At 44.3% G+C, this 14,431-nt stretch overlaps 2 protein-coding genes across 6 annotated transcripts in view; one reads left to right on the forward strand and one right to left on the reverse strand.

The window, feature by feature from the left end:
- The window catches only part of CLIC5 (chloride intracellular channel 5), a 125,331-nt gene extending 121,220 nt beyond the window's left edge, over positions 1 to 4,111 (reverse strand). The window contains exons 1-2 of one of the 4 annotated variants that reach the window (XM_059728899.1): positions 3,946 to 4,111; positions 632 to 709 (exon numbers count right to left, since the gene is read on the reverse strand). In XM_059728899.1, the coding sequence (XP_059584882.1) occupies positions 632 to 650 (19 nt within the window). In that variant the 5' untranslated portion in view covers positions 651 to 709; positions 3,946 to 4,111. Of the gene's footprint in view, positions 1 to 631 lie in introns of all 4 variants that reach the window. The other 3 variants (XM_019491591.2, XM_019491590.2, XM_014608419.3) reach the window with 3 other exon arrangements.
- A 108-nt stretch (positions 4,112 to 4,219) lies between these two features.
- Positions 4,220 to 13,407, forward strand: ENPP4 (ectonucleotide pyrophosphatase/phosphodiesterase 4). 2 transcript variants are annotated; one of them, XM_006271993.4, is made up of 4 exons: positions 4,220 to 4,325; positions 7,351 to 8,219; positions 8,969 to 9,139; positions 9,933 to 13,407. In XM_006271993.4, exons 2-4 carry the CDS (start codon positions 7,385 to 7,387, stop codon positions 10,295 to 10,297), a joined length of 1,371 nt encoding a protein of 456 aa, XP_006272055.3. In that variant the 5' UTR covers positions 4,220 to 4,325; positions 7,351 to 7,384; the 3' UTR covers positions 10,298 to 13,407. The 2 variants fall into 2 exon arrangements, with proteins under 2 accessions (XP_006272055.3, XP_019347133.2); XM_019491588.2 differs by lacking the exon at positions 4,220 to 4,325 and adding an exon at positions 4,509 to 4,704.
- The last annotated feature ends 1,024 nt before the right edge of the window (positions 13,408 to 14,431 follow it).

Raw genomic sequence — 14,431 nt, forward strand, 5'->3', positions numbered from 1 at the left:
TCATTAACAAGCCAAGCCTACTTCAAATATGGGGACCATATTACTTTTAAGGAAATCCGGGACACTGGAGTGGTGCCCAATCCCGCCCAGCCAGCCCCCCACCTTCAGGCACCACTCAGGAGGAACCGGGCCTGGCATGTGCAGGTGGGGTGGCACCTGCTCCAGTCTGCCCACCTTGCTCCTGTGCAGCAGCCGTGCCTGTCCCCACTCCTGCCTAGCACACCACGCTGCTCCATCTCCTTGCCAGACTGTGCCCTGCACTCCTCTCCAAGGCTTTTGTTTCAATATTCACCAATTGGCCTACCAAATCCAAGACTGTCTCAGCCAAACTGGGGTGTATGGTCACCCTAACTTTAAATAGACAACATATTTGAAATGCTCACTTAGCTATGGTCTATACCTTGAGCCATCCTTTAGCGATTTATATGTTTTAAAATACTTGTACTATTGATGCTCTGCATTCCTTCTGAATAGCACATTTAGTTTGTTCTTCAGACCAGCTGTTAAAAATACCACTGTAATACACCTCAGCCTGAGCAACGTTGCTTTTTGCTCCTCCTAGAAACTGCTTCAGGGAAAAACATTCTTGTTTGTCACTGAAATCTGGCATCATTTCAATATGCTTGTTTACCTCTGAAACTAGGCACCATTGTGAAGTCCAGGAGCAGAAATCAGCCTTCAAGCTTCTGCATGCAGGAGGCTCTAGTAACTGGATGAAATAGAGAGAACAGTGACACTACAGAACAGTATGCCACCCTGCCTGGCATGTGACCCGAGGGGTATCATTCCACAGAGAGTAGGAGGAACTGCATGTCTGAGTCCCTCTCTGTTTACACTTGATACGTCTTCAAATTAAAGGGACACTTACAACTTGAAAGCTAATTAATTGAAAAAAGCAAAAAATAGCTTGGGATGAACACTTGCCTTTTTACGGTGTTATAAAACGCATTTTCTAGTATTTTCATGTTTTCTCTCCTCTCAACAGCATGAAAAATTCACACAATTAATGGGGCAGGGAAGGGGAGGGGGATGAGAAAACTATGTAGGGGAAACTGTGAAGCTGACTACTCACAAAATTGTGCCAGCTGCATGATAAACTAACAGCAAAAAAGGAAACAAATATTTTTCTCTAGCCCTTTAGGTACAATTATTTTTAATTGTAAGTTACAAGAGAAACAAATTAAATGTGTAATTTCAAGTAGATGCTGTTATTTTGATTCCTTCAAAAAACTTTAATATCCTTAACTGAGCCAGTGAATTTCAGTTCTTGTTTTCATCTGGGCCAGATCAAAATTGGCTGGGGGTTAGTGAGGTGTGGCTGCCAGCCTGCAATCCTTCTAACTAAAGCTTAGCCAAGCATCAAGGTATTTTTAACGACATATTCTTAACACGTAACAGGAAATAAAGCACCTTCACCACTGACACTTGCACGGAGTTTTTCAAGCTGGACAGCTTTACAGGTGATCATTATTTTTATTACACTGGCCCTAACAACATTAGGTGCTTGGACAGATTTACTTTTAGAAAGTCCCTCCCTGAAAACAACCTTACATGCTAAACCAGTGGTACTCAGCCTATGGACTACAGGCTGGCTCTACCTCCAAAAGTGACTGGATCCAGTCCACAGTATGGGGGATCAGCAACAAGCAGCTTGACCTAGTGCTTCCCCTTCCCTGACCTGTGCCCTGCCACTGATCCCCTTCACAGCTCTCTCTTTCTCTCTCCCCTTCCTCTGACATCAGCGGGCACCTCCTTGCCCCTCTCCCTCCACCCCACTCCTGCCAGAGGTCTGTGGTAGCTCACTATGGCTGGGTCATACGCCCTTGACCTGCCACACTAAAAGGCTGAGCTCCACCGCTCTAAACAGAACAAATGTGAACTATAACATACACACCAACTGGCTGGGGGAGGAAAAGCAATCATCCTGTTAGGTCCTTGGTTTGATTTGCTTTTCTTGGTTTGAGATAAAAATAAAAATATTTTTATAGATGACTCATTTCTTGTAAGCCTTGGGATATAAATGGTTTTAAAACTTCTTGCCTGAGCTAGGATTTAAGGTGTGATATCAGTGCTAGTGAATACATTTCAGCATAGATTAAACTAAGACTCAGCTCTGTAAAAACTAGGCTTATTGCTATTAGCACCAATACGACTTACACAGCTGCTGCAGTAACTAAGAATGGAATGATTCTATTTTTTTTTTTTATAATAAATACATAAATAACCCAGATCCACAAAGGGACTAATGTGTGGTGATGCATAGCATCACCATACCTAACTTTTAGATACCTGGCTGCAAGGACTGCAATCATAAACTTGAGTTAGATGTTTAAATTCCCTGTACAGTGAACAGTGAGATTTATGTGCCTTAAACTGCAACTCGTAGCACTCACCACAGCAGGTAAGTGAATGCCTGACCCAGCCAACAGGAAATCCAGAGGTGTGAAGTCCTCTCCTGCATTTAAGAGCTTACATGAAACTAGGATTCACAGCCCAAAACCACTTCTCTGACATGAGCATCTATGTCTTCCCCTTCAGCACAGATCATTGACTCAGTCTTTCTTTCAGGACAGGGTCGGGGGGAATGCCCACCTTTTAAAAATAGCCTACTGGTTGGAGCATTTGCCTAGGGAATGGGAGAGAGAGGATCCTAGCTCACCCCATCTCCAGAAGAATGTCCGAACCACCAAACCATAAGTATACCAGCTGCTCATCTTAAAAAAAGCTGGTAACCCACCTTACCCATTGCATATATAAAGCTCATCAAGGTTTAAAAGCATACAATATTCAATATGCATATATCGTAGACACTGTGATCTTAAACTAAATTAAGCTGTTTACCTTTGATGTTATTAAGCCAAAGATCAATGTGATGCACTTTCTCCACTTACACTATCGCATTAAAATTAAAATAAAGCATCAAGACATTTCCTATTTATTTCTATCATGAATTGGTACCAAGCATTTCCAGTTTTGCTTTTCATAAATTCTGTGGGCTTGTGTTCTGCTGCAAATTCAGAGTTAATCCATAATCTCCTGTAGATTTACTAACCCCTGCTGTACAGACCAGCAAGCCGGCCGGCGGCAGAGCCTAAAGCAGACTCTGAAGCCCTAAAGCTCAGCGTCCTCTTCCTCCCCCCGTGTCCAGCGTTACCCGTTACAAACCCCTCCCTCAGCTAGGACAAGAACCCAGAAATTCAGATATCTACTTATACAAACGTATCTCCTTCTCCAGTATCCTTGGTATTTTCTATAAAGAGATGCTGTAAAATGGGGAGGGCGTCAAACACGTCACTCTTACAGGTCAGGAAATGTGGAGGCAGAGGTAGTTCGGGGCTGGTACGCAGAACCCGGGGCTATGGGAGCCCGTACATTTCCCAACCTCCCCCCACCCATGGGAGTCGTGGGAATTTCAGGTGAACCGATATTTTCCTTCGATGGTTTATACTTTTCAGAAATTTTAGTTCTTGGGCCTCGACTTGTCTTCCTTGATCTCTGCCTTGAACTCATCTTCTCCTTCCATCTCTGCCCAGGACGCAGCTGCTGGCAGCGGGGAGGGGGTGAGCGGGGGTGGCTGTCCACCACCGCCTGCCCTGCCACCGTCCCCATCACCTCTGCCGCGGTGTCCCGCCAGCGCCAGGCCCACATCTGGCCGGCGAGGAGCCTGTCGGTACGGACCCGGCCTGGGGCTCGGGGGTTTGGCACCCTCTCTGCCAGCAAGTCGTGGGACACAACTAGGAAGGACGGAGCGGTCGTACAAATGGAGAGAGCGGCTCGGCACCGGGCCTGCGCTGCGGTGGTGCGGAGGCGGGCAGGACGGAGCCGGGCGAGAGCTGGGTTTCCTTGACACGCGAGGTGCAAGGAGCCCTGCGGAGCCCCTGCCCACATCCTGCTGCTGCTGCTTCCTGCCCGAAGCATGCGACGCTGTCACCGAGCACCCCTCACCGCTGCCTCCAAGGGCCTGGCTCTCCTAGCGCGCTTTCCCCTCCTGGAAAGGTGAAGGAGCTGGGGAAACCGAGTCACAAAGAGCCCAGGGGGGGGGAGGGGGGGCTCATAGACGAGCCCAGGCGCAGCCCGACCTTGACACAGGTACACTCGCCGCCCCGCTGCCCTTGCCCGACCCGTCCAGCCCAGCCCCGCCCCGCCCGTAGAACCCCGCGAGCCAATCACAGCGCAGGCGCAGGGCGCGCTGACCAATCCGCGACCCCCCTCCCCAGCAGGTGGTGGTCAATTGTGACCGTTGGCGGCAGTTGGCGGTGGTGCCAGTACGCAGGCGCGAGTTGCTCCCCGCCCCCTCCGCCTCGGACTCCGCGCTGCAGGCGGGGGTGAGTGACCTACCGCGCCGCAGGGGGAGTCGCGCGCAGATCTCCCCCCCCCCCCCAGGTGCGAGGGGGCCCTGGGCGTGTGGTACTGGCTGACCCACTGGGAGCAGAAAGCAGAGCAGGAGATCAGGGTAGTGCGTATGAGGCAGAGCAGGGGACTGACGCGGGATGGCAGAGCAGGAGACGCGGGGGGAGGGGGAGTGCGGGGCGGGGAGCAGAAGGCAGAGCAGGAGACAGGGCAGGGAGTAGAAAGCAGAGCAGTGGATGGAGGCAGGGGAGGGGTATGCGAGTGGCACTTGGGAAGGGACTTGCTGGCCCTGGAAACAACTCCCCCAGAAGCAGTTGTGCCCCCGCGCTTCTCTTGGGCGAGGGCGAGGGGCCGGTAAGTTCCCCAGGGAGGCAGCGAGCAGAGCGCGCTGGCGCTGGCCCGAGAACGAGTCCAGGGAGCCACTGGATGCTGCCCGGTGCAGCCCGGCCTGGAGTCGTGACCAGCTGAGGGACAGGAAGCTTCCCCGCAGGCCGGGGAGGAGCTGCCTCCTTCGGTCGGAGAGATGGCCCTTGGGAAGGGAGGTGGCAGCTCACCTGCCGGAGAGTTGGCCTCTGCACTAGGCAGATCCTTGCATTGGGAGGGGTTAGGTAAGACTGACTTTGCTTTGCAGGAGGCTGCTCAAGGTGACCTTCTGAAGGTCCCTCCCGGCCCCGCTTGTCTGCGTTTCTGTGAAACGTGCGTCTGCACCTGAGATCGGCACCGCCTCCCTCCCCTCCTGTCGCTGGGGTGTGTTTTGCTGCCGAAAGCCAAGCCTGGGCTTTGCAGGCGGCCGTGCGTTTGCACTGTGACTTGTTTCTGCTTAAAGTTGACTTCTTGAGGCAGTTGGATTTGCATCACCTTGCCAGAAAACAAGGCCGGTGCTGTAGTGATCGAGTGTTGAATCGCCATGGACTGCTTTAGTTTTGTGTATGGTAGGGATAGTGTTGTTTTGGGGAGCGTTGACCAGTAGAGAGTCCAGATTTAGAGATCTGAACCCCCCCAGCAAACTAGAAATATTTGTAAAATGAAACTTCTGTGATTTGTAGTAGCAGGTTTTAGGTTGGGTTTAAACCGTCTTCGGGGGTGTTTGTGAGTTCAGAAGCAACTCCTTCCATTAATAGAGAGTAAGCAGAAAGTGAAACCGCTTAATGCGCAAAATGAAAACATAACTAGTTAAAAACGAAATCCCCAAATACATCGTTTCTTGCTTCAATGAATGAAGGTCACGGTAGTGTTGATATCTGATGGCAAAAGAGCTGTTTTTGAACAACTTCATTTTATGCAACTGGTATCCTTTCTTAAAACTTTCCTTATCCTTAAAGGAGCAACCTGAACTCCTTTCTGTCTGTTGAGGACTGTAATCAGCTTCCTGAAGTGAAGAACTGGATAATAATGACTTTGAGGTTCAGACTGTACAGCAGCCTTAGGAGAAGCATTTGCCAGCATTTCTATCGTTTTGGCCTGCCTGAACCTTTCAAAAGTTGAACCAAGTGCTTAAAACAGGTTTTTAGAAGGTGATTCACTGCAGCATCTACTTTATCTACGTTCGGGGCTCTTAGCTCCATTCTAGCTACAGAACAAGGGAGGTCGTAGTGTTGACAAGCTGAGAGTTCTTGAATTCTTTCTGGCAAAGAGTTGTGACATACAGAACATCCCTCGTTCTCTGCGAATGCCGTATTTCCTTCTTGGGGATCCATATATTACAATTTTATACACTTCCTAACCTCCACCCCACCCGACACATAGGAGTTGTAGGAATTTCAGGTGAAATGACACTTTCCTTCTATTGATCTTCTTTAAATCTTGAAGAAAAAGTGGTTCAGCTATTTTTGAAAATGGGAGTAAGAAAAGATTGTTAATTCCTAGCACGATTAAACTATCTCTAGTGCTTTAGGGGTCTGGAAGACTCGCTCAATTAAGCAGGAGGATAGTTTTGTATTTGAAGAGGGGGGCTTTGCCATTTCTGATTAAAAATCCATTTGATCAGGTTCTAAAACTAAAGAAACTGCCAGCTGCATGCAGTTAAGTAGAGCTTGTTAAAAGTTTGTGTGAGAAGTAGTTTAAGCAGCACTATTGCTTTGCTGGACTGCACCCCAGGAGTACATTCATTGCTCATGATGATGATTGTAGGTGGATGTGTGCAGTCCAGAACTTTGCATCCTAGAGCCTTGTTGGGTAATATGAATTCTTTCTGTGCAGAGTGTTTCTGCCACCTGTGTTGAGTTCTCTGCTTCAGGCTAATTCCTTAACTGAACTGTGTCAGAGCTGGTAAAACATGCCTTCAGAACTTGCATTTTTATTTTCTAGGGTAGGAGAGGTGATAAAAATTGTGATGCAACATAAATTTGTTACTGAAAATGCAGTGCAAAACCTGACTTCAATATAAACCCATTATAACCAATTCAACCAAGAAGCTAGCTCTGAGGGAGTTTATAGCAAGAGCTGCCAAGAATGACTAGTAGTTATAAAGCAAGTTAACAAAACAGAAATGTTGAAAGGCTGAAATCTTTCAGCAGTTTCGCAAGAACAGAGGTAGGAATGAGACATACCGTAAGGGAAAAGGGAGGAAGACCTGTTGGTGGAGGGAGGAGATCTTTGAACTCAGTAAGTTGCATTTAGGAAGTTAAAGGAGCTTAAGAACTACTTATTCATCCCCATTATAGGAATATTGGTCTCTCTGCATAGACTCTCTGGAGTAAATTTGGCAACAGTCTTGTGCTTCCTTTAGCATTTCATGGCATATTACATGGGGGAGGGGGGAAGTGGAACCTAGATGGCTTGTGTTAAGAGAACAAACTCATTTCTTCTGCAATCAAATAGGTTTTTCCTGTTGACTCCAGTGAACAGTAGATGTAGGCTTGTGCCAGTTATCTCAAGTTTTGTGGAGGTGGAGATGTGGGGGAACTTTACTGAAAAGATAACTACACAGTATCTTACATAACTAGTTAAACCACTGCAGTACCATCCAAGTTAGTTAAAATGCGTTTTCAACTTTCACAGGTGCATCGGACTGGCTGCTGGGAATACTTCTGAAATGTCAATGATGTACTTCACGTTAACGTTCTTTTTTTCTGGAATAGTTACTTGTCATGGTAGTAAGTCTGCTTATAATGCAGTACCCCAGCTGCTGCTGGTCTCCTTTGATGGCTTTAGGGCTGATTATCTGAAAAATTATAAACTTCCTCATCTTCAGGAGTTTGTTAAGGATGGTGTGTTGGTGAAGCATGTCTCAAATGCTTTTATCACAAAAACTTTTCCAAACCATTACAGCATAGTGACAGGCTTATATGAAGAAAGCCATGGCATTGTGGCTAATAAAATGTATGATGCAGAATCAAAGAAGAAGTTTTCACCACCTCATGACTCGGATCCTTTTTGGTGGAATGAGGCAACTCCTATTTGGATAACAAATCAACAGCAGGAGAACAGAACGAGTGCTGCTGCAATGTGGCCTGGTACTGATGTAAAAATTAACAATACAACACCTCATTTTTTTATGAAGTATAATGTTTCGGTATCATTTGTAGAAAGAATGGAGAAAATTGTTACATGGCTGAACAGCTCTAACCCACCTGTTAGTTTTGCCACGCTCTACTGGGAAGAACCAGATGCAAGTGGGCATAAGTACGGACCAGAAGATACAGAAAACATGCGTAAAGTGTTAGAACAAGTTGATGACCGCATTGGTTTCCTCGTTGCTAAACTAAAAGCCTTTGGTTTGTGGGATAACATTAACATCATAATTACAAGTGATCATGGAATGACTCAGTGTTCCCAAGAGAAGATTATTAAACTGGATAAGTGCATTGGCCGGGATAACTACACTTTGGTAGACACGACGCCAGTTGCTGCAATACTTCCAAAAAGCAGTACGTATATTTACAGTGGTCATGAGATCGTTACTTTTTTTTTATGCCTCCTTCCTGGAAGTGTCGCACTTTAGTGATTAGTAGAAGGAGTTGCAAAAATAAAGCAGCTCATGTTGCCCAGCACAGAAAGAAGTTAATTGTTTAATAAATAAAATAAACCAGGGGTATCTAGGTAACAAAAATAACTGGGTTGTGGTAATCCAAGGTAACTTGCTAAAACTGTTCACTTCAGCATCAAAAGCTGTATGGCAAACAGTGAAGGCCCTGATGTGTCTTGATGCTGAAGGTGTTGGGGAAAAATGATTGAGAGACACTGGGCTGCATTCGTTTCCTCTCCTGTCCATTCACCTTGACAAACTACCCAGCCATTCATAAGCAGTAAGTGCTAAATCAGTCGCTAATCAAATTGGATATCTGCAGTTATATTTGCTTTTATGGCTAAAGCCATGTTACACTACAACTATAACCTTAAACTCCATCATTTTGATTTATCATTTTATCTCGTTCATCCTACTTCAGTTAAAACTCATGTAGGAGATAAGCCATATGACTTGAATACCATAGGGTGGGTCTTCTGAAGGTGAGGGAGGTTAAAGCAAAAACAAAAATTAAATCTATGCTAAGAACAGGCACAATATCCCTTTCTACTAACCTCAAATAGTTCTTAGTTTGAGAGCATTGGAATTAAATTCAGTTATAATTACAGCGAACGGTTGCTGTTTCACATGCAGTCTGTTTTTTATTTGCAGACAAAACGTATGTATATAACCTGCTAAAGAACTGCAGTACTCACATGAAGGTGTACCTCAAAGAGGATATTCCAGACAGATTTCATTACCGTCACAATAATCGCATTCAACCCATAATTCTGGTTGCTGATGAAGGCTGGACAATTGTACAGAATGAGCCAATTATAAGATGTAAGTATCCTCCTTAATACTTACAGTGGTTTATTTTGGTAAATTTTCTATATGCTGAAGTGGAAACAATGAGTGCCCTATTCACTGATTATGCACTTTAAGTGAGTAATGCATTCCTTTGAATATAAGATGCGCTTCTAAAAATGGCCCATTTCGTAAATTTGGTTTAAAAGTAAAATAAAAAGCTCTTCTGTGCACCATAGATCTATCTTTATTTGATGTTTTACTTTTCTTAAGAATGAGTTGAATGAGAACTTATAAATGCACCCATATGTTCAAGGATGTCTTGTATTTGAAGGAAGATGATATTGTACAGCCAATGCCTGCAGAAGAAAGCTCCCAGTCTCCAAGGTGATGAGCAGGGATCCTGGCTTTCTCTGATTTTAAAAAATTTTTAAAAAAATCCCCAATCTTTATCAGCGAAAACCAGGATCCCTAGTGATAAGGAGAGAAGAGGGTAGCCTCATATTTATATCCCTGACTTAAAACTTTGGAGACAAGGGTTTGATTCTGCTCCATCACAGACCGTTTGACTTCTGGCAAATGATTTAGCCTCTGTGGCAACATCCACATGTGGTGTGGATGTTTGGTTCCCTGGGGACAACTAGCAGCAGTGCACCTTGCAGCACCACATGGCCTTGCTTATCTGGACACAGCCTGTGTCTTGGTTCCCCATCTGTAAAAAGAAGGCTTAAAAAGAACCTCTTCTCTGCATCACAGGAGTATTGTTAATATAAATTAAAGGTTGTGCTAAGGTTTTATCATGATGGTTTTCTTTGCATTTCTTCTCCAGTAGGTGACCATGGCTATGACAATGCTCTCTCTAGCATGCATCCATTCCTGGCTGCTCATGGTCCTGCTTTTACCAAAGGTTACAAACAGAATACCATTAATACTGTTGATATCTATCCAATGATGTGCCACATCCTAGGATTAAAACCACAGCCCAATAATGGGACCTTCAGCAACACCAAGTGCTTGTTAGCTGACCAGTGGTGCATAAGTCTTCCAGAAGTCATTGGAATTGTGATTGGTGTTCTTATGGTGTTGACTACTCTTACCTGCCTTCTAATAATCATGAAGAACAGAGTGCCCACTCCACGTCCCTTCTCCCGACTTCAGCTGCAAGATGATGATGATGATCCCTTAATTGGATAATATATTAGAAGTACAGCTTCCTTTCATAGACATTGTTTCTGAAAACAGGCCATGTGTTAGAGCAACATATTTACTTTCACTGAATAACAGTATTCTGTGGCAATGCACTTTTAAAGTGCACCCGTTCAAAATATTACATAAGATGTACAAACAAACTGCTTGCTTATATTCCTTGACCAATAACAGAAGACTTGTAAAAGGAAATGTTGAACAGATGTTTTGTTCCTTGCTGGAAAAAGCACTTAAACTAAGGATGGTTTTTCAAGTCCCTTCACACTTGTAAAAATAAATATCATCTATGACCCATCAAAGCCAGAATACTAAGTGTATTTTAAAATTTGTAAATGAACTGGATTTCATTTTGTACTGAACCTAATGGTGACTTCCTTGCAGTTCGTGCACTTGTGTACCAGGAAGAGGAATACCTGGGGTGTTGCAGAGATGTCTAGGTCCAGTAAGCTTTCAGTTGTACACATTGGCCTGTGTTGGAAGTAGAGGACTCTAGAAACAAGAAATTAAAAAAAGGCAGAGGGGGAGAAAAAGAAAAATCAAACGATGGGAGTAATGGTTGTTGGGAAGACTTACCGTCCAGTTGTATAATGCTCAGTGTCTTAAACTAGGAGAGGCTATAATCTAGTAGTTACAAGGCACGATGGGGAACATAGACATCAAGTTTCCATTCCCAGCTAGGACAATGACTTTTTGCATGGCGTTGGAGAAGTCATTGGACTCCTTTGTACCATAGTTTTTCCCCTCCTATAGAAGTCAGATAATACTACTTAACTACCTCATTGGGCTATTAATAGACTAAGTCAAAGTTTTGAAATGCTTTGAAAGTCTCAGGCAGGTTCTGCAAGCACAGCCTACTGTTAATTGATATGAAAACATTACTTTGATATTCCCTTCCCTTCCTTAATGATGCTCTTAGCTAACATAGTCTCCTGTATTATAAGAGAAGCTGATCACCTCTGTTAGCCCCCAAGATATCTATTGGATGTGCAATGTCTTTCTCATGCTATAAAAGAAAATGTCTCTTTAGGACTTGAGCTGCACTAAGTGAGAAGCAAACACTTTGCTGGGGTGTATGGTCCCACTACTCTCCTCAAAACTATTTTGATTTAAAAAAACCCAAAAAACAACAAATTATTTTTGGATCCGGGCAAAGATGCAGAACACAATGGCAGTGCTCTGGATCGGAGGATAAGGACTTCTGCTATTGATGTTTAAAGCCCGGTTTAAAACCGTACCTATTTGATCATTAACTGGAAATCACTGAAAATGGTCCCACAGTATTTTCTAGTCCCTAATGTTCATTCAGTGCTAAAGTTCTGTTCAGTTCTTAATTCTGTCTTGATTGCCTTGGGGCCAGAGACTGGTGGGAATTCAGGCATCCCCCACTGTTCAGTGTTTCCTGTTGGGTAGCTGTAGGCAACATTGGTGGCTCCTCGATTCAGAGTTTTGTGTTACACTCCGGGGGCCAGGTGCCTGAAGCTAAATGTTGCACTGCTGAACTCATAGGCACCCAAATCTTGTATTGGATCTCGTCCTTTGATTGGAATGAGGATGAGTTTGAGGAACCAAGCAGGTGGTTTCAGCACCAGCTTAACTTTTGAAAAGTGGGCAAACCTGTTTTACTAGCGCAGGGAGGAGGGGGCAGGGAACTGCTATTGTATCTGGCCACCTTGGCATTAGCAACACTCGATTTTCTTTTTTGACATTTCAGACAGCTACTGAAAACCTTAAGATCAAATAGTAAAGCACTATTGTTTTAACGCCAACTGATTTATTTCTATGCTTCCCTTTCTCCCATGCCGTCTTATTCTTACAGAAAGTTAAGAGGACTAGCATTAGCCTGAATAGCAGTCGGTCACTGAGCTGTTGTGAAGGAGCTGGGAGAAGGGGAGCAATTAGGACTAAAGTAACTCCTTTTTAGATGCGTCACAGGGCAAGGAGAGCTGTGGAGGAAGCCTGCTGATTACCAAGACAGGAAAGACATGTGTGTCCTATGGATGGTTCTGACTACGTGTTGGCAGGTTTCAGAGGGAACCAAAACTAGACAGCCCTCTAGGACGGGCGTTGGCGACCTGTGGCTCACAGGCCAGATTCGATTCAGAGTATGGGCTTTGGCAGCAGTGGCTTTCTCCGACTTGCTGAAGGCCTTGACTTTTGCTGCCACGGGGAAGCAAGTAGCAGCTGGGTCCCAGTGCCTGCCTACCAGCCTCTGACCCAAACTGGGTCAGTCTGGCCCATTGCAGCCTGCTTCTATATGAGGTGGGAGAAGGATAAATTTTGAACTGAAATGTGAAGCACCATTCATACTGCATGCCTACATGTGTTGTTTGGGGTGGGGAGGGAATCGGAGATACTACACTTCTCTGGTTTGCATATCAGAAAAGTTTCTCTGAACCTAGCTCTAAGGAGATATTGAAACTGAGCACTTACCTTAACTCAGATAGTTGGAACATATTTGTTTCTAGCTTGGCATATTGTACAGGTTTGTGACAAAGACTCAAGGTCACCTCCAGAAAAGTGCATATTGATTGAAGCAGGTCAGATGTATGCCCCATAACAATCAATACTGACCCAAATCAAAGTGTGTGTAGTGTTGTGCGACAGTGGAAAGGGGATGCTCCTTAACCAGGCACAGTAGTCCTTATACAATGCTCGGATCATTTTGCTGCTAAACCCTTTTCTGGGTGAAGGGAAATGTTTTGGAGTCACCATGTGGTGATTCCAGCACCTAAGCTCTGCGTCAATCACTGTGAAGAGGGATTGTCAGTAAAACCAATGTACTTATGCACCCTTATTGCTTTTAGCTACCAAGTTCCTTTATTTATCAATATACGTATGGTGCAGTGTATTCTCTGAATGACTCTTTGCTTGGTGTCTTCAAATTGAGCTGTGCTGCATCCCAGTGTGGAAGAAAGGCTTAGTGATGGATATAACTAAGAAAGAAAGAAAGGGACTGTGCGCATCTGTGTAAGAAGATGTGTTAAAGAGCAAACTCTTAAAATGTGCCTTATAACATGGTAAAATATTTATATTACTGTATGGTTTTGGTTCCTGTGAAAAAAAGTTTTGCTTATGTGAAAATAAAGAAACAAACTTGGTGTCTGCTGTTAAACTTGTGCATTTATTACTTTTTTTGTTTTTTTTTCCCCCAAATAAAAACCCAAAAAACGAACTCAAGCTTTTTATTCATCCCTTTGGGACTGATATAGCTGCAGCCTTCACTTTTGCAAGATCTGATGTGATTACAGTATGTACTAGTGGGAGAGGCTACCTCCAAGAGCAGGTAAGGCATCAACAGGAATAGCAGCCAATTCTAAGTACGTTATATTGGTGATTCAGCTGTTCTTGCTTTTGACAAAAGTGCATTAGTTCTACATTTTTAAACCTTTTAAATTTGGGGAAACAAAAAAAAAAAATGCCCCTCCCTGCAAAGTAAAATTTAAATCCTGTTTGGATGATGGAGTACTCTGCTCAACTATGAAAAGCTTTTTACAGAAAGAGCCTCTGTTAACCTACAGCTGGAGCCTCTTCCCCTATCATAAATAAAAGATGAAAATGACTTAAGAAAACAAAATTGGACTAGTCCTTGTCATTTTTACTATAGTCATCATCCCATTGTTCTTAGTAGGTTTCTGTAAGTATTACTGTGTTAAATGAAAATACGGTTAGTATAAATGTCAGCCTGTGAATTCTGAGGTGTAGGTTGAGACCCTCATTCACACTGAATGGTCCTGTGACTCTAAACAGCTCTCAGTTGTGATGAGAAAATGATAAACTGTTCTACCTTTTGAACAAGGACAGCAGGATCTGGTCTTTACTCAGTCCTTTTAAGTGTATAGTGTGATTCCAGGCCCTGTCAGTAGGACTGAGTGGGAAAGAAGATTCCTGTTTTATTCTGTCATCAATGAAGACTCAAGGCAAAGCAAAGTATCTTTCAGGAGCCAGTGAAGAGAAATCTCCTTAGGAAACAGGCCATTTTCATGAGCAGGGCTAGCCACGTATTTCAGCCCAGTGCTTCAGTGAAAACATACCTGCTTCCTGCAAAATGTAGCTACTACACATGCTTTGGACATCTTCCATCTTGAAAGAGAGGTGTTTGTGAAGCTGTCATCTTTGTCCCAA

The sequence above is a fragment of the Alligator mississippiensis genome, chromosome 1 (genome assembly GCF_030867095.1).
Source record: "Alligator mississippiensis isolate rAllMis1 chromosome 1, rAllMis1, whole genome shotgun sequence".
In the NCBI taxonomy this organism is placed as follows: domain Eukaryota; kingdom Metazoa; phylum Chordata; order Crocodylia; family Alligatoridae; genus Alligator; species Alligator mississippiensis.